This window comes from Emys orbicularis, chromosome 6 (genome assembly GCF_028017835.1).
Source record: "Emys orbicularis isolate rEmyOrb1 chromosome 6, rEmyOrb1.hap1, whole genome shotgun sequence".
Classification (NCBI taxonomy): domain Eukaryota; kingdom Metazoa; phylum Chordata; order Testudines; family Emydidae; genus Emys; species Emys orbicularis.
Genome location: NC_088688.1, coordinates 106,772,363 through 106,792,008, shown reverse-complemented (window position 1 = coordinate 106,792,008; position 19,646 = coordinate 106,772,363). Strand labels below are relative to the sequence as shown.

At 45.3% G+C, this 19,646-nt stretch overlaps 1 protein-coding gene across 1 annotated transcript in view; it reads left to right on the top strand.

Annotated features, from left to right (window-relative positions):
- The window catches only part of CCDC171 (coiled-coil domain containing 171), a 224,415-nt gene that overhangs the window by 18,753 nt on the left and 186,016 nt on the right, over positions 1 to 19,646 (top strand). Inside the window, exons 5-6 of the mRNA XM_065406609.1 lie at positions 1,653 to 1,827; positions 7,986 to 8,176. Coding sequence (XP_065262681.1) covers positions 1,653 to 1,827; positions 7,986 to 8,176 — 366 coding nt within the window. The remainder of the gene's footprint in view (positions 1 to 1,652; positions 1,828 to 7,985; positions 8,177 to 19,646) is intronic.

Genomic DNA, 19,646 nt, shown 5'->3' with positions numbered 1-19,646 from the left:
GTGAGTTGGAGGCCAAAGGATTTTCTGAAGTTTCCTTTTTTTTTTTTAATAATTTGTCATCTGGCTGAGTTAAATTGTTGTTTCCATTTGATTATTTAATGTTGTTGATTCAGTTAATTGTATATTAGTATTTATGCTGCTGGGTGGTTATTATTAGTCTGATTATTGTCAGCATGCTCAGATTTAACAAACTGAAAAAAATGCTGATGCAAAAGCTCTAAGTAAATACACCTGCAAACTGCCACTTGGATGCAATGTCTACCTCATTTGCAGCCATTTATTTAAAGGGAGGAGAGAGCAATATTATCAAGTTACAGATTTTCTTCAGATACTCCACATGATTTTTAGAAAATGAACAAAGGAATGTTAGTATTTATATTTGCTTTACAAAAAGTTATTGGATGAGTTCATTTTTAAAACAAATAAATAAAACCTCTTGATTGTGATGTCCGGACTAGTATCCATTGACATTCATTGCCATATTTTAGGGTATGTTTACACAGCAATTGGAGATGTGATTGCAGCACATATTGGCATACCCGCACGAGCATTAATCTAGTTAGTACAGCTAAAATTAGCCGTGAAGACATTACAGCACATGTTTCAGTATGGCCTAGCAACACCGGTTCGTACTCAGGACCCCTCGGGAGCTTGTACAGCCCGTTCTGTCAGGTCTTCACTGATATTTTTAGGTGTGCTAGATAGATTAAAGAGTAAACCCATGCTGCAATTACACCTCCAACCTCAGTGTATACCAGGGATCGGCAACCTTTGGCATGCGGCCCATCAGGGAAATCCGCTGGCGGGCCGGGATGGTTTGTTTACCTGCAGCGTCCGCAGGTTCGGCTGCTTGCATCTCCCACTGGCCACGGTTCACCGTTCCGGGCTAATGGGGGCTGCGGGAAGCAGCGTGGGCCGAGGGATGTGCTGGCCGCCACTTCCCACAGCCCTCCCCCCCCCCCCCCCCCGTGGCCTGGAACGGCGGACCATGGCCAGTGGGAGCTGTGATCAGCCGAACCTGCGGATGCTGCAGGTAAACAAACTGTCCCAGCCCACCAGCGGATTTCCCTGACAGGCCACGTGCCAAAGGTTGCCAATCCCTGGTGTATACAATACCCGTAGAGCCCAACCCTGCACAAGTGAATCCAATGAGTGTTTTGTCTTTGACTTAAGTGGAAATAAAATCTAGAAACTTTTAAAATTTTCTGTCCATAAACTCTATGACTCTAAAAGAGACCACCAGATCATCTAGTGTGACCTGTAGATCACAGGCCACCAACACCACCCAGCATCCACAACTAAACCCAACAACGGAAATTAGACCAAAGTACTACAGCCCACAGGAGACTAGAGTGTTATTTGCCACAGGGAGAGAATAGGAGGGAGAAAGGTGCACCAATGCCTGAGGACCCTGCAACGGCAGGGAATTGATTGTGAGATATTCCCAGATAATTCTGGCAAGTGACCTGCACCCACATGCTGCAAAGAAAGACAAGCCCTCCCTTTACCCCTCTTCCCCATGGTCACTACCAATCTGACCTGGGGGGAAAAAAATCCCTCTCTTTATTAGTGTTTCTTTGAAAAGTTAATACATAAGTTTTATAATTAATGATAGATACATTAATAGTTTCTAAAACGGATTCCTCTTTTAGCTGTCCAACTATGAAAGCCAGATTGCCAGGTTGCGATCTGAAGTTGAGAAAGGAGAGGCCATTCGGCAAAGTCTGGAGTATGAACTTGTCATTGCCAGAAAAGATGCTGGTCTTGAAAGATACTCTGCAGAGGAAAAGTTATGTGAAGCTAGCAATCGATTTCAGCAGCTTCAAGGTATGTTTCAAAAACTTTTAAACACCCAACAGTGACTAAATTTGTTAGTCCAGAGCCTCTGTATTATGAGTCAAGCAGACAACTGGGATGCAGTGACTTAATTTGGTTCTTTAGTCGTCACTGGTTTGGGTTGGTTTGGTTTTAGCTCTACCTTATATTTCCAGCCTCCTCTCCAACTCCCTTTGTGAAACTATCCTGATATCCCATTGCCAAATTAAAATAAACATACTAAAACTCCCTTCTCCTCTCCTTCAGCTCTCCATTCCCCACTCACGACCAACTCTTCTCTTGATCTATCCTTTATATCACAGTCAAATTCCACTATCATCCTTGTTGTCCAGGTACATATCCTTGGTGGTATTTGACTCCTTTGTCCTTCTCTCCCCACATCTAGGTTGTTACTATATCTTGTAGTTCTTCCTTTCTTCTCCATTTCTATTGTAGAAACCTTTGTGCATGCCTGGTCACTTCTCATCTGGTCGTTTCTCTGGTCTACATGTATCTCATTTCTAACTCTTATAAAACTGCTTCTCTTTCTTCCCTGCAACTCTAATAATGAGTTACAGTTCTGGTAGAGCACCTCCAAGTAAATACAACAACTTGATGAATTCTCTAAGTTCCACCATGCTAGGCCTGTGTGTTGTAAGCTGCCTGAACCTGAATAGGCTCCAGAGTAGTCTCAGAGTGGCCTATAGCATACTTCCTAAGCACAGGCTGTCACCCCTTCACAGAAGTGGGACCTCACACCTGCCCTAATCTCTCAGAACTAGTGCTGACCCCTCCATGGGCCATCCAGTACCTTAAGCACTCCCAGAGCTCCAAGTTTGTGGGCACCATAGGTTACAGTTTACCTAATAGTTGAAGCATACAACACACAGACATCATAAGAGATTCCAAAACCAATCACTCTTTACTTTAGATAGCACAGGATATATACATAGCTAGACAAAACAATAAAGTGCCTTTTTGTATTTCCCTGCCTCAGTTTCCTCACCACTTTTGAGATGTTCTTTGGGATTAGGTCACAGTTTTTTAAGGAGTCTAGGATTCTTTCTCTCCCCTTCCCACCTGCACATGGCTTCTCTTCTGGAATATGGAGTCTAGACTAGCTGTCGTCAGCATCATCATCTCCTTCTCCCCTCCCCCCCCTTTGAAATGGCTGATGGGAAAATTTTTTTTATTACCTCCTGTCCCCTTTGTCAGGTGACCCATTGATCAGCTTCATCTGATGACCATAGTCTCCCAGCAATTACCAGCCCACCTGGAGTTCAGACTTGAAAAACTGGTTTGCTCTGGATGATAGCCGTTGTAACGGGGTGCACTCACCACTCTGGCACCTCCTGCTGGCTGTCTTGGGAATTAGCTCTGCATGTTAGTGCACCCTCTTCTGGTAGTGCCTCACCACTGTCACTCCTGCTCTAGGACCCATGTATCTCCAAGGGCCACAGCATCCTCTTCAGCAACACAGCCCTCCGGCCGTGCCACACACTGTGCTCCCTCCTTTCCGGGGGACCTGCAGTCCGCTGTTCAGCCACTTTCCTTAGTGGCTACTGCAGCCAATACTTCCTTGTGGCCCCAGCATCCTCTTTGCCCTTACCTCAGGCCTCCACCTGCAAACCTGTCTCTCGCTGCCCTGGTCCCTGCTCTGTCCAGGGGGCTGGCAATTCTCTCAGCCCTCCAGAGACACAGTCCTTCCTCCTTGGGCTTCCAGCAGAGAACTGCTTTCCTCTGTCCTGCAGCTGCCTTTTTACATGTGCCTGCTTGGCCCTGATTGGGTGCTCCTTTCAGCCCTTCTCTGATTGGCTGCCTCCTGCACAGCCTCCCTAGGGCTCCGTTAACCCCTTAGAGCCCAGTGTGGGGCAGATGCCCCATCACAGCCATCTTTTCGTCTGAGTGCTCTATTTCAGGGATTCTCAACCTTTTACTTTCTGAGGCCCCCTCAACATGTTATAAAAACTCCACGGTCCACCTGCCACAACAACTGTTTTTCTGCATATAAAAGCCAGGGCCAGCGTTAGGGGGTAGCAAACAGGGCAGTTGCCCAGGGCCCCATGCCACAGGGGGCCCCCACGAAGTTACATTGCTCAGGCTTCAGCTTCAAGTGATGGGGTTCAGGGCCCTGGGCTTCAGACCCATGCAGTGGGGCTTCAGCTTTCCATCCTGAGCCCTGCTGGCCCTGCTTGTCTGACCCCCTGAAGCCCGCTCGCGGGCCTGCACAGGGCCCCGGACCCCTGGTTGAGAACCACTGCTCTATTTGAATGGCTCATCATCAAGATTTAGCTCCATTTTTAGCCTGGTGTAACCACCCCTTGAAATTTTCCTCCAGAGATGGAGGTAAAAAACAGCAGAGAAAGCACAGACTAGCCGTACCATCAAAATGGAGTTTGTAATTTGATATAGATACACACAGCGTTCATAATATCAAACATCCTATGTACATAATTTCCCAAAGCATCACATAACACCACTCTCTTTGAATCTTTCTTCTGACTTCTGCAAGAAGTTTAAGCTTCTTCTGCTCATCTGTCTACCTCTCAGCCGTCAGTTTTTCAACTTCTTTTTCTCCCATTCTTTATTACAAGTAACCTGCAAAGTTTAAAAAAAAAGGGGGGGGGGAAGGAGGATTGAGAATGGTGTTGTTTTTAATTAAGCTTTTTTTCTACTTGTCTTTTATATGGTCTAATATACTTTGAAAGACTGAGTGGATGAATGGAGAACTGGTAGGTTTATGACTGAAAAGAGAAGTGATTTGTTTTTGTTAAAAAACACCACCTTTTTAGTTTAAAAAGTTAGGATAAAATATATCTATGTTAAGGATTCAACAACCTCACTCATTCAATTAAGGGTTTAGAATGCTCTTAATACATATTTTTGAGTTTTCCAAGAAAGAACACTGGATTTGACATGGCAATTACCTTAGAAATACCAGCCAAGTTGATCTTTCTACTTCCTTGAAATAATTAAAAATCCTTTGGCTTTGAGGGGTGCCATATACATTGTAAAGAGAAGGGGGGGAAAAGGCACAAATTCAATATGGTTTCTTTTGCAAGCCATCATTAAACACTGCAAGCTAAAGACTTAGTTGTTAGTTTCCTATTTATAGAAAAGTTCTCTATGTTCCTTCCTATACCTACTAATCATAGCATTCTTTTAAATATCAGCTTTTCAGCATCTCCTATTTAATCATTGAACATTGTAAGACACAATCTACCTAAACTGCCAGCTGTCAAAATCTTGTTTTGTGACTTATTTCTAGGTTTAAGGAACTAATTAGCTGATGCAACATAATCCTGATTTGACTCTTTTCTTCTCTGTTCTCTATCAGTTTATGGCTTAACATTCATTCTCCCCGGGGGATTGGAGCCTTCTCTAGTCTTTTCTTGATTGCTTGCTGCTTTAATGGCCAACGTCTCAGTAGTTTAATGCTTTATTAGATGGGCCCCTCTGTGAGCTTGCAGTCTTCCTAGGGTTGCCAAGTGTCTGGTTTTTGATGGGAACACCCAGTCGAAAAGGGACCGTGGCAGCTCCGGCCAACACCGCTGACCGAGCCGTTAAAAATCTGGTTGGCGCATCCCAGAAACGGTGACATGTCCCTTCACTCCTGGCGGAGGCCCAGCCAGGGGGGGCTCCATGCGCTGCCCCTTCGCCCCAAGCGCCGGCTCTTCAGCTCCTATTGGCCAGGAATCGTGGCCAATGGGAGCTGCAGGGGCGGCACCTGTGAGTGGAGGCAGCACGTAGAGCCACCTGGCCGCACCTCCACCTAGGAGCCGAGAGACATGTTGCCACCTGAAGTAAGTGCCGCCTGCACCCTACACCCCCTCCCTTACCTCAATCCATTGCCCCAGCCCTGAGCCCCGTCCCGCACCTAAATTCCCTCCCGGAGCCCACACCCCGAACACCCTCCTGCACCCCAACACACTGCCCCAATTCTGAACCTCCTCCTGCACTTCAAAGCCCTTGACCCCAGCCCGGAGCCCCCCTCCTGTACTCGAAACCCCTTATCCCCGGTCCTACCCCAGAGCCCACCCTCTGCCTCAGCGTAGAGCCCCTTCCCACACTCTGAACGCCTTGGCCCCAGCCTGGAGCCTCAACCTGCACCCCAGCCAGAGCCCTCACAGCTCCCCCCACACTTCAACCTCCTGCCCCAGCCCAGTGAAAATGAGCCAGTGAGCGAGGGTGGTGGGGAGCGAGCGATAGAGGGAGGGGGGATGGAGTGAGCAGGGGGAGGGGCCTTGGAGAAGGGAAGAGGCCCCTGGGAAGGGGGTGGGGCAAGGGTATTTGGTTTTGTGCGATTAGGAAGTTGGCAACCCTAAGTCTTTCCTATGGATTCTCCTTTCTCCTCTGGCAACCTTTGGTTTGTGCCATTCGTTATCTTTTCCCCTTAGTTTATCCTGTCTGTAACCTTTTTTAGAAAATCTTTTCTTTTGCACTTTTAAAATTTAGAAGAAAGCAGAAAATGATAGTGGAAGGGAGGAACTTGTGAAGATCTCTGTATCTGAAAGTTGTGCTCAGTTACCGCTCAGTACCACACTGTGCATTAAGTAAAATGAGAAACTGAAATAATGTAAAGTTAGCTTAATATGAAATCCACATCTGAAAAATGAACCACTACTTCGTAGCTGATCAGCCATATACGTAAAATAGTAATAGTAACATGGGTTTCAACAAACCATACTGACAGCGTCTTTAGTTTAGTTTAGGGCAGGAGTACAAACACAAATACATACAATCTTGTCTCTATAATATACCATCCTATCCTGCATGGGATTTCCTATCCTGTAGGTTGAGCTTCCTTTAACAACAGAGAGTTTCTTTAGAAAATTTATTCCTTTTCTGTCCAGTCTAACTTATATTTCAGGATCTTCGATAGCTAGCTCCTGCACATGTATACCCCAGTGCGAATCTTCACTGAAGTCAGTGAGGCTCTGGGTCAGTGTAAAGGGGCCCAATCACTTGCATGCAGTTGTAGGGTTGGGGTCTAAATGTTTCCTGCAGAATAAGAGGATTTTTTAAAGAGACTAAGTTAGGACAGGGAAGACTGCATACGGGGCAACAAAGAGACCCAGAATAATTTAGGATTGTTTTTTTTTTTTTAAGTGGGCTAAGAGTTAGTCAGGTAGAAGAGTTGGGTCCTGTGATGGGCTTTTAAGAAAATCAAGTGAAATATAGAGAGTCTGTTCACAATTATGGGAAGGCAGTGAGGGAGAGAGAGCTATTATACCCAGCGTGGAGGGGTCAGGGAAAGAGACAGAAGGAAGTCTGGTATTCAGAGAGTATATAAAATTGTTAGAAAAGGGAGTTGAGATTAGGTAAGGGAATTGATCCTTTGATTAATTTTATACTGGATTTTGAACTAAATGAAAAACTAATTAAGATTTGGGGATACAGAGACTGTGTTCCCCTTATTGGACATAGTGATCTTTAGAGAGCTGGGAATTACAGTAATTGGAGACAGGAGAAGGCAGTATGAATCATGGTTGAAAGGAAGAGTGCTAGAGTATTGGGCGGGGCAGTGTTACAGTTATACATGTGACAGAAGGCAGATGTGGTGAGTTCCTAGCTTCTAGATGGTATGTAATGGATACCAGGATGACCAGTTTAGAAGGGAGATGTAGTTGGTAGAGATTTCATCGAAGGATACTCTTATCTGTTAGCAGACTATCAATATTGAATTGGGTTGAAGGAAGTTAAGGTGAAGACAGGAGTTGAAGCTGAAGAAAGAAAGCCAAGTAAAAAAACATAGTGAAGGAGATACAAAAAGTTATATCTGTGTACAAGCGATACCCAAAACAAAACATGGAAATCAGTTGGGCAAGGGGAATGAACTGTTATGAAGTTAACCACTCCATGTTTCAGTCTCTCTTTTTACAAATGGAGGTAATTCTTAACTATTCCTAGAGGTGTTGTGAGGTTCAATTTATTAAAGTCTGTAAAGCATTTTGAGATCTCTGTACGAAAGATGCTACAGAACTGCAAAATATTGATATTATTGCTACAGTATAGATCAAAAGTAATCTACAGCTCTAGAATCATTACTATTCTAACCCTTTTTCTGTTATATGCTTAAAGAATCGGAATACATAGGAGAACTAACCCTGGTTTTACCGTCTTTAACAAAAAGTTAACTTAGCAGATGATGTTTCTCTTTTAAATAATAGCCATGAATGCAGAGCTTCAACAGAAATTGGCTGAGACCGAGAAAGTGTTTCATATTTCTCAGCAGAATTGGAAGGAACAGCAGCAAAGACTTACAAATGATTTAGAGGAGAAAGATAACATCCTCAAGACCTGTAATAGTGAATATGAGTTACTTCTGAAGGAGAGGACTAAACTGGAAAACATTATACAGGTATAATATTTAAATATAAGTAATGAACAGAGTGATGTAATAATGTCTGGACTTTTATCTGTGCGTGAATAATTTTTTTCTGAACAAAAGAAAAAATTCAGACAATGTTCCATAGAATGTGAAATATTTCAGCATAGGCTTACAAAAGTACAATCTTTCTTCCTTTTGAGGGTTATACTGTAGCAATATACAACTCCTGAGTCGCTGATTCTTATATAAAAAAGTCTCCAAAGTTACTTACTTTAAAAAAAAATGAATTTTGTATATGGCCTGTATGAAATGGTGAGAAGCTCCACTGTTAGCATTTCTGCAGGTGGTGGTGGCTGGTGTCAAAATGTCCTGCCATTTGGCAAAAACGCCTAGTACATCAAGACAGATTGTCAGGCTTCTTCTTATATTGCAGTTGCATGCTGCTCTTCAAATAAGTCTTTGCATTAATTTGTATTCCAAAACAACAACAAAAAATGTTAAAATGGAGTTAAAATTGAGAGTATGTATAAGCAATGTAAGGGTAAAAAAAAACTTAACAAGGATGTAATTATTCCATACCCAGTCAGTACAAACCCTGGAAATTAAAAGTTAAGGTTATGTTTAACAGATATCCAAACAGATTAAGATATGAAAATACAGTTAAGGCACCCAAACAACTTTATTGTGCCCTGTGGTGACATCTTGCAATAACTGTGCAACAGGATACATCTGCATTTGAACTGGAGCTGTGAGTCCCAGCTTGTGTAGATATACCAGCATTAAGTCTTCTGAAGCTAGTGCACTAAAAATAGCAGTGTAGCTGGGGTAACACGGGTGGCAGCTCAGCTAAATCATATCTCCCAGTTCAAATGTAGGCGTGCCTGATAATTAAGGCATTTTAGTGTTTGTGGTCCCAAATTACATAAAACTGACTTACAGACATATTAGATCCTTTCCCCTCAAATGTTGTTATTTATATTTGAATACATAAATGTTCTTTATGCTTTTAAAGAATGGAGCCACAGGGGTTCTTGTGAAGTGAAGAAGTGACTGTCAACAAACATGACATAGCCAGAGAGAAAAAGAGCAGATCACTCCTTTAAAGCCCATCTTCATGTATTTAGACAAGGGGGGAGAATCTTGGATATTCCCATTTTCCTCTTTTATTTCTCCCTTTAAGACTTCACATTTAGCTGAGAACAGCTGGACATGGTTTCTTCCAATCCAATCAACTCCATTCCTGAGCTAGCAGTAGGGGGCTCTGAGAAGTAACATGAAGCATTCTTGGTCTTGGGTAGCCCAGACGCTAAATTCCAATCCATGTAAGCCTACTAGTAAGACACTAGTCATGGAAGTGAATTTTTAAATACACTTTCAGCCAAGGTCTATATGTCTGTAAGGCTAGACAGCAAGGATTAAATGGTTCTTTGAGGCACAGTAGATTTGATATTATATGTAACACTTTTAAATCGGATTTTTAAAACTTTTTATGAGATTTGATAATAAAACAAGACTATCTACATCAAGGAGACTCTGGAGCATCACAAGGAGCAGAGGAATATGATGGAATTGCAAATCAGAGAGACAGCATTAAAGGAGTTCAGGTTTCAGTTAGAGCAGTGTGAAGCAGAAAGAAGAGAGTTCCAGTTTATGTTGCAGGTATTTTATTTATAGTAAAGCACTAACTAAAAAAATGCCTATTATGTACATAGTATAAGCCAAGCATAATACCATCACTTAATTTTATTAATAAGGAGATCATTTAATAGCTGTCAAGGCTTTAGTTAATTTTAAAAATCTTGTGAATATAGTAATTTTGAAAGGTGGTGGCCTATTTGATCCCTGGAGATTGAAGTCCACCATTTATCCACAGAGCAGGTAAGAATGGGCAGCAGTACCTTTCTTAAAATCAATGTCCCTTTCTTCTGTGCAGGAGAAAGTCCAGTACAGTGGGTCTTCCCCTTTAAAGAGAAGGCAATTAATTTTTCAGCTCCATTTGAACCCAGGCCATTCTTCTGAGACTGTCAACAAGCATGCCGGTTGTGTAATTGACTTTGAAGCGGACATTGTCTCTGACCATTACAATTATTTTGCATAGGTCACTGAAGAGCCATCAGATAAATCTTGGTTACTACTCACCTGAGCCGAATTCAGATCAGTTAAGCTAATGGTGAAAAGTTCAGTCATATCACTAAATCACTGGGTCCCCAAACATTCAGACCCCTATTTTTGAGGCTTTAGTTATGATAACAGTGATATTTAGTTACACATTATATTATGCATTTAACAAATGTCTGCAGTGTCCCGATGGAACAATTACTATGTCCCTATTTGTATCAGAAGATGTATTAAGAATTGTTCTGATTCAACAAGTAGGAGGACTACAAAGCCAGTCTGAGTAGTTACATTAGACAAGTGCTGGATGAAATGCCCCATAATGAAACTTTATTTACTCTACCTCTCTAAGGCCTGGTCTACACTAGGCTTTTATGTCGAATTTAGCGCCGTTACATCGAATTAACCCTGCACCCGTCCACACCACGAAGCTATTTAGTTCGACATAGAGCTCTCTTAAATTCGACTTCTGTACTCCTCCAAAACGAGAAGAGTAGCGCTAAATTCGAAATGGCCATATCGAATTAGGCTAGGTGTGGATGGAAATCGACGGTAATAGCTCCGGGAGCTATCCCACAGTGCACCACTCTGTTGACGCTCTGGACAGCAGTCCGAGCTCGGATGCTCTGATCAGCCACACAGGAAAAGCCCCGGGAAAATTTGAATTCCTTTTCCTGTCTAGGCAGTTTGAATCTCATTCCCTGTTTGGACAGCGTGGCGAGCTCAGCAGCAGTGGCAACGATGCAGAGCTCTCCAGCAGAGATGGCCGTGCAATCTAATAGAAGGAGGGCCCCAGCATGGACTGATCGGGAAGTCTTGGATCTCATCGCTGTGTGGGGCGATGAGTCCGTGCTTTCAGAGCTGCGCTCCAAAAGACGGAATGCAAAGATCTACGAGAAGATCTCTAAAGCCATGGCAGAGAGAGGATACAGCCGGGATGCAACGCAGTGCCGCGTGAAAATCAAGGAGCTGAGACAAGGCTACCAAAAAACCAAAGAGGCAAACGGACGCTCCGGATCCCAGCCCCACACATCCCGTTTCTACGAGGCACTGCATTCCATCCTAGGTGCGGCCGCCACCACTACCCCACCAGTGACCGTGGACTCTGAGGATGGGATATTGTCCGCGGCAGGTTCCTCGTCGGACATGTTAGCGGACGGGGAAGATGAAGAAGGAGATGAGGAGGACGAGGCAGTCGACAGCGCTGGCACCGCTGATTTCCCCGACAGCCAGGAGCTCTTCATCACCCTTACCGAGATCCCCTACCAACCGTCCCCATCCCTTACCCCGGACACCGAATCAGGGGAAGGATCAAGCAGTAAGTGCTTCAAATATCTAAACATTTATTTTTACAAGAACTGAAATATTTATAATATTAACAATGGCTTTTTCCTAAAGTGCTTAAACATGTAAACAATTATCTGCAAAAAAAGTGGAATATTTACAATAGTAACAAAGGGTTTTTCATGATTTGTCTGCCTTAGGCTCTTCACAATTTAGTCCCAAGTATTTAAAATTTTTTTTACAATGTCCAGGAAGTCATGATTATGCTGCCCAAGACGCTCCACTCTTTAGTCCCAGTGCACCTACGCGAAAATCCGGTCAATATGGCCGGGGATAGAGGCGAAATCCTCATAGGAGAACTCCTCGTAGGTCTCATGAAGGTACATTTCCAGCCTGTTCATCAGGTTCCTGGGTAGGGCGATCTTATTCGGCCCTCCGTGGTAGGACACGTTACCGTGCCACGACACCATCAGGTACTCTGGTATCATTGCCCTGCAGAGCATGGCGGCAAACGGCCCTGGTTTCTGAAGGCTTTCTCGAAGCATCCTTTCCCTCTGGGACTCCGAGATCCTCAGCAGGGTGATGTCGCTCATGACGCCCTGCTTTGAATTAGGGAGGGGAATGTTAGTATTGGGACTGCTTTACAGCCACGCGGTGGAGGGAGGGGGCAGCATACAGGGATCTTTCCCTGGAACAGCCGTGAGGGGGTGGGACAGGGGCATAGTTCATGCTGTCCTGATTGCTGGCAGCAGAGACTGGCATTGCTTTCAATGTGAAAGGAGGCCAGTGCTACTAGTACAGTGTTAAGCAGCCAGAAGTCTACGGCTTACCATGATTGCACGCTACAGAAGTTCAGGTGTCCTGCCACGCTTCTCAGATAACTGCAAGACCACTGCAAGACCCCAGGCACTGAAGGCGAGGGCCGAAAATTCGACCTTGTCCTGAGTGCGCATGTGAGAGGTGCAGTGCATGGTCTTGTTCACAGAGAAAGACTAGGTTCTTTGTACACAACTTCATTCATCTGTCTCAGGAATTCACTCCCTTTTTCCCATTCCCACAGACACATCTGCGACTGTCTCCCAACCCAGCCTGGCATCACACTCCCAGAGGCTAGCGCAGATTAGGAGGAGGAAGAAGAAGACGCGTGAGGACATGTTCTATGAACTAATGGACTGCTCACGAGCCCAGGCAGCCCAGCAGACACAGTGGAGGGAGAACTTGTCAGAAATGCACCGAGCAGTCATGGAACGGGAGGAGAGGTGGCGTCAGGAAGACCAGCAGGCTACTCAAACCCTGCTTGGACTAATGAGGGAGCAAACGGACACGCTCCGGCGCCTTGTGGATGTTCTGCAAGACCGGAGGCAGGAGGACAGAGCCCCGCTGCAGTCTATCTCTAACCGCCCTCCCCCGCCACAAAGTCCCACACCCCCCTCACCCAAAGTCCAAAGAAGGAGGGGCGGCAAGGGCCGTTAAAACTTTCAGTCAACCCCTGCAGACTGCTGTAGCACTAGAAGGCTCTCGTTCCCCAAAGTTTGAAAAGTCCTTTCCTACCCATCTCACACAAGCCCCCGTCCAAGTTTCCCCCCCCCCCCCCCCTTTTCATGTGCGGTTCATAATAAAATATTTGTTTATGTTAAGTACTGTTTCCAAGATTTTCTTTTAGAGGAGATTCTGTCTGAAGGGGGGGAAGGGGTTTGGTAATTGGACAGGACAGTCACCTTTAGCAGGCTACAGAGGCGGGGGCAGGTCCAGCATCAGGACACATACACAGTGCAGTCACCAGTTACCCTGGTCAGTCTGGGAGGTGGTTTTCATGTTCTGGGGGGTGGGGGGGTTCATCTGTGACTTTGTGGCGGGGGAGGGCAGTTAGAGATCTTATGCCGCGGTCCTTATCCTGGATCACAGAGCCACGCAGCAGGGGGTCTGTAACCCTCCGCCCCCTGCCAGAAAGTCACTTGGCTGACACATACACGCAGTCCCGGCTAGGACTGCTGGCAGGCTCCGTTGAAACAACCAATCCACCACTGCGGAGACTGTCATTCCCGGAGTTTAGAAGCATCATTTGCATCAGAACACTAAACCCGCCCCCCGCCACAGTCTGCGTCCCCGGTTTAAAACATTCCCGCGAAAACAGTAATAAAGACAACGTTGTTCATTAACAAAACGGAACAGATTTTATTTGTTGGGAAGGTGGTGAAGGGGGTATGTAACTTGGAAGGATAGTCAACAGTAACTGGGTAAAGAAACGGGGGCAGGTTCAGCATCTGTGTCCACAAACTAAACAGTCACTGGATACCCTGCTCAGTCAGGAACCTAGCTTTCAAAGCCTCCCTGATGCACAGCGCGTCCCGCTGGGATCTTCTAATCGCCCGGCTGTCTGGCTGGGCGTAATCAGCAGCCAGGCTATTTGCCTCAACCTCCCACCCCGCCATAAAGGTCTCCCCCGTGCTCTCACACAGATTGTGGAGCACACAGCAAGCAGCTATCACAATGGGGATATTGGTTTCGCTGAGATCACAGCGAGTGAGTAAGCTTCTCCATCTCCCCTTGAGACGGCCAAAGGCACACTCCACCACCATTCTGCACTTGCTCAAACGGTAGTTGAAAAGTTCTTTTTCTGAGTCCAGGGCGCCAGTATAGGGCTTCATGAGCCAGGGCATTAGCGGGTATGCAGGGTCCCCGAGGATCACTGTAGGCATCTCCACATCCCCAAGACTTATTTTGTGCTCCGGGAAGTAAAGACCTTCCTGCAGCCGTCTAAATAGACCAGAGTTCCTGAACACGCGAGCGTCATGAACCTTGCCCGGCCATCCGACGTTGATGTTTGTAAAACGTCCCCTGTGGTCCACCAGTGCTTGCAGCACCATTGAAAAGTAGCCCTTTCTGTTAATGTACTGGCTGGCCTGGTGGTCCGGTCCCAGGATAGGGATGTGAGTCCCATCTATAGCCCCACCGCAGTTTGGGAATCCCATCGCGGCAAAGCCATCTATGATGAGCTCCACGTTTCCCAGGGTCACTACCTTTGACAGCAGTACCTTCACGATTGCCTTGGCTACTTGCATGACAACAACCCCCACGGTAGACTTGCCCACACCAAAGTGGTTCGCGACTGACCGGTAGCTGTCTGGCGTTGCAAGCTTCCAGAGGGCTATGGCCACTCGCTTCTGGACAGTCAGGGCTGCTCGCATCCGGGTGTCCTTGCGCTTCAGGGCAGGGGACAGCAACTCACAAAGTTCGAGGAAAGTCCCCTTCCGCATGCGAAAGTTTCGCAGCCACTGGGATTCGTCCCAGACCTGCAGCACTATGCGGTCCCACCAGTCCGTGCTTGTTTCCAGGGCCCAGAATCGCCGTTCCACAATATCCACAAGACCCTTTGCCACTGTGATGTCCTGGGCGCAGGGTCTCGTGGTTTCTGAGAGCTCTGAGCTACTCTCCAACTTCAGGCCCTCACGGTGGTGCCGTAGCCTCCTCTCCTGATTTCTCTGCATCTGCCTCTGGTAAAGGTGGATGAGAAGCTGCGTGGCGTTGAGAACGGCCACAACTGCAGCGATGGTCGCAGCGGGATCCATGCTCGCACTGCTGTGGCGTCCGCGCTGTCACTGATCAGAAAAGTGCGCGAACTGATTTCCCGCCGGCGCTTTCAGGGAGGGAGGGAGGGAGGGCGGGAGTGACGGACGGATGACGACAGGTACCCAAAAGCACCCTCGACACATTTTTTTACCCAGAAGGCATTTGGGGCTCGACCCATAATTCCAATGGGCAGCGGGGACTGCGGGAACTGTGGGATAGCTGCCCACAGTGCACCGCTTCCAATGTCGACGCTTGCCCCGTTAGTGTGGACTCACAAAGTCTCACAAAGTCGAATTACTGTCCTTAGTGTGGACACACACGTTCGACTTTGTAATATCGATTCCACATATTCGATTTAAGTCAAATCGAACTACTCTCGTAGTGTAGACATACCCTAACTTTATTAAAAATGCTGAATCTTCTTCTGTGTAACTTTAGAACATGGTTATTGACCCATACCACTCTTTGTAAATAAGTCCGGAAGTATATGTGAGGTGGTTTTTGTTTGTTTGTTTTAATTTATCTAAAAAACCCCAAACTCTTTTAACTAAATGGTTTAAATTTAGATCCTGGGTAAGATTTTTGCTGTGACTTCAGAAGCAATGTATAGGGGATGGAGCAGGGAGAATCACTTCCTGTATTTTGATTCCCAGAACTACCTTTTCTTTCTGTTTGAAGGTAGGACCTAGAAATGATGCTGTGCTGGTGAAATGATGAGCAGAAATCAAGGTGGTGCTGTGGTTCTGGTGCTGTGTGCAGTGTATATGTGTCTTTCCTGGGTAGCATTCATTTCTTTTTTTCTACCTCTGAAGGTCCTGTATTATTAGAGGCTGTCCATAAGTTACATAACACATTTTTGGGGATTTTCAGGACCCACCCAGCTATCCCTTGTAAAACTTTCTAATATTGAACACACACAATTAAGGACCCACCGACCCTTTAATATGTTATGTAATTTATGGATAGCCCCTTAGTAGTAGTAATAGTAGTAATAATAATAGCAGTAGGAACATGGACACTAGTCATGGATCAGGACCTGTGATGGGGTGTTCGTTTACCCCATACAAGAATAGAAGGGGTTAATAGAGGCCTCATGAGCCTTCCACACTCTGTCCCATAAAAGAGCAGTGGAAGTAAGTCCTCCAAGCAGCCTAGAGAGGCTGTGCAGGAAGCAGCCAATAGGAGAGAGGCTGTACAGAGCAGCCAATCAGGGCCCAGCGGGCTAGTACAAAAGGAGCTGCAGGGTAGAGCAAGGGTCAGTTGCAGCTGGGAGCCCAAGGAGCGAGGACTGTGTTCTTAGCAAGCTGCAGCAAGGATAGCACCTTGGACAGAGCAGTTGCTGGCAGGGACCCGGGGACCTGGCTGGCTGCTGGGACTTGCTAGCTTGAAAGCTCTGAGGAAAGGGTGAAGGAGGTCCTGCTGCCGTGGGAAAGTGGCCTAGGGAATTGAAGCAGCATTGAAGGAAGTTAAGGAGACTCAGCAGGAGGCTGCTATCTACAGGCTCCCTGCGTTAGGACCTGGAGTAGTGGGTGGGCCTGGGTCCCCCCCCATTAGCCATGGGGGAAGTGGCTAGAATAATTGACTGAAACCTGGAAGGGGAAAATACAGATGATGATTGGCCTGAGGGCTGAGTCATGAAGAGGATGCTGCAGTACTTGGATTGAGGCAGATCTGCAGGTGTAGATGATGATGGAAGAGGCACTACCAGGAGAGGGTGCACTGGCTGGCAGAGCTAATCCCTGTGACAGCCACCAGGAAGTGCTGCCATGGTGAGTGGACCCTGTGATAAGACCCAGTTGGGCTAGGTACTGTACAAACACAGAACAAAATGGTCCATGCCCCAAAGAGCTTACAAGCTAAATATAAGATAAGAGACAACTTTTGAAGACAGACAAATTGGTGAGTACAAGGAGACAATGAAATCATATTTGTCAGCATAGAGGCAATACATACACTGGTGTATTGGTTCACCAGTGGCCCAACTGTTATGTCTTTTTGTGGCATCATGGCAAAGGAGAGTTTTAAGGAGGAGTTTTAAAAAGATGATGCCTGGGTTATGGGCCTGAATGGCTGGCAGGATTGTGGTGTTGTCCACAGTGATTGAGAAAGGAAGTAATAGGGATTAAGGCGATTAGGAGCTTTGTTTTAGGGATGTTGAGCTTTACTCAATGACTTGATGTCAGAGAGAGAGACAGGCTGGGACAGAAAGGAAACAGGTCTGGAGTAGAGAGGTCGATCCGTAAGTCATCGGCATGGAGATGGTAGTTGAATTTGTGGTTGAGATTACCCTAAATTGTAGAGGGAGAAGATAAAGAGACCAAGGATAGAGCTCTGTGGACTCCCCTCCACAGAAAGATCGAGGCAGATGAGGAGGAACCTCCACAGGATATGCAGAAGGAATAATTAGAGAGGTGAAAGAGAACCAGGACAGGTCAGAGTTATGGAAGCAAAGGCAGGACAAGATTTCAAGAGGAGTATGGTTGACTGTGCCAGAGGGGTTGACAGGTCAAGAAGGATGAGGATGGAGTACTGGTTCTGAGCTTTGTATAGGAAAAGAGGTCATCAGAGACTATGGTAAGAGCAGTTACAGTCAAGTGCAAGTGGCAGGAATCTGATTGGAGAAGGTCTACGATGGAATTGGAGGAGAGGATCTCTGAACATTACATCTATAATCCGATTAGTTTAAAGTTGAAAGGGATATGGTGGAATAAAGATATGGGGCTGGTTGGGAGGGGTCCCCCATATTGAATGTGCAGAGGTCAAGGAGGTAGGGTTGCTGATCAGCTGGAGTAAAGATGATCGCTCCGCATTCCTAGAATAGCCCTGAGCTTCAGAGTCTTTACCCAGTAGCACCAGCAGGCGCCTTTCCTCACAGGGTGGCTGTATTCTCCCCATATTACTGCACTACTTTGATTTGAATCTGCATTTTCCCTCATGGGCTTTCTATTCTTCCTAAGATACCATGTAAATATGGATTTTATTAAATATATACTGACTGTCTCAGTCACTAGTTGATAGTAATTATCTGTGGTTTAGTTTTAAATTCTGTTTTGTTTGATAGCCAGATTTGACAAGGAGTAAAAAATCAGCAAGCGGACACAATCATGGAAGTTGACTGCAAAAGTGTGCCAGTCTCTCTGACATTGAGCACTTGCAGCTACATTTAAAATACTGACCTCTAGCTGTGTACTCACAGTTATAATTGGGTGTGAAATTGAAGGACAAGTTGAGGTTCCTTTTAAAAATGTGGGCCTTAATCTGTATGTTGAAAGCTAGAGGAACAATGTACTGCATAAACTCTTGAAGACAGGCTTGGAGTTAATGTCCATAACAGGATACAGAACTGAATCCCGCTTAAACTATTGAAGTGTGTCTCTAGGAGACAGAGGGAGAATAATCTGCTTTCTAACATACTGCAGTGTGGCTCTCCCTAGTGTGCTTGGAATGCCAGCTGGTTTACAACTAAGAAGGATAAATTCAGTAATAAGTGCAATAGCATCACCTTGTGGTTAACCTAGAAAATACTTTCCCAGTGAGTACTATAGGGTTTTTTGTGTAAGCATGCCTGCACCTCTTACATAGTTAAATTATCCTTGTACCTTTTGAGTATACATGATACCGTTGCTCATTTAGGAGTTGATTCTGCAAGGTGTGGAGCCCTCCTGTGAGCTACTGAGAGCCCTGAACTCCCACTAACTTCAGTGGGAACTTGCAGGATAGCTCAGTAACCTTCAGGATCAAGTACATAATGTGTGAATAAAAAAGTCAACTATACTTATGGCTCTTGCAAGATATAATATTCTTAAAATAACATTGTAATTGAACTTCCCATCAAACTTCCCTCCTCCTTAGTGTTCTCTGTACTATATTGTGAATATAAGGGATGCTTGTTCAAAGGGAGCAATATCACTATATATCTTCCCCATAGTGGAGACAATACTATATCTATTAGTTTATGCACAGCTAATGTAGACCCAGGACAAGTTCAGAATTCAGTTTTCCTCCATTTCTCATAATTATCACTTACTCCAAAAAGCATCTCCCAACATACTGATAAACATGTAGTTGCTAACTTCAGTGTCACAAGAGTAGAAAATAGGATTTTAGCTCAAACTTTCTCTAGTGTAGTGTTTGGATTATTTTTAGCAGTGCCATAATACCTTGTCCCAATTGCCCATATATTTTCACACGCATTTTACACTAATGGTCATCTTTCCAGGGGACACTAATGAAACCATGGCATGCTGCCTATGAATAACCTAACTGAAAGAGAGACTAAACTAATTTTAGTCTCACTACATTTGGTGGATCTCAATCTTTTAGGTCCAGATACAATTATTGTAGTTCTGTTACATTCTTGTGGTTCAATTTTTTTTACAGAGGTTTCTGAAACACTCAGTTGGAACTGGTTTCAGGAAATCCATTTTAAGCTTTAACAAAGGGCTTGTGTTTCCTTAAGCATTGCACATGGATAAGGTCTTGTCAGACTTCACTTTCTGATAAACGCTTGTGTGAATAGTTCTCTCTCTCT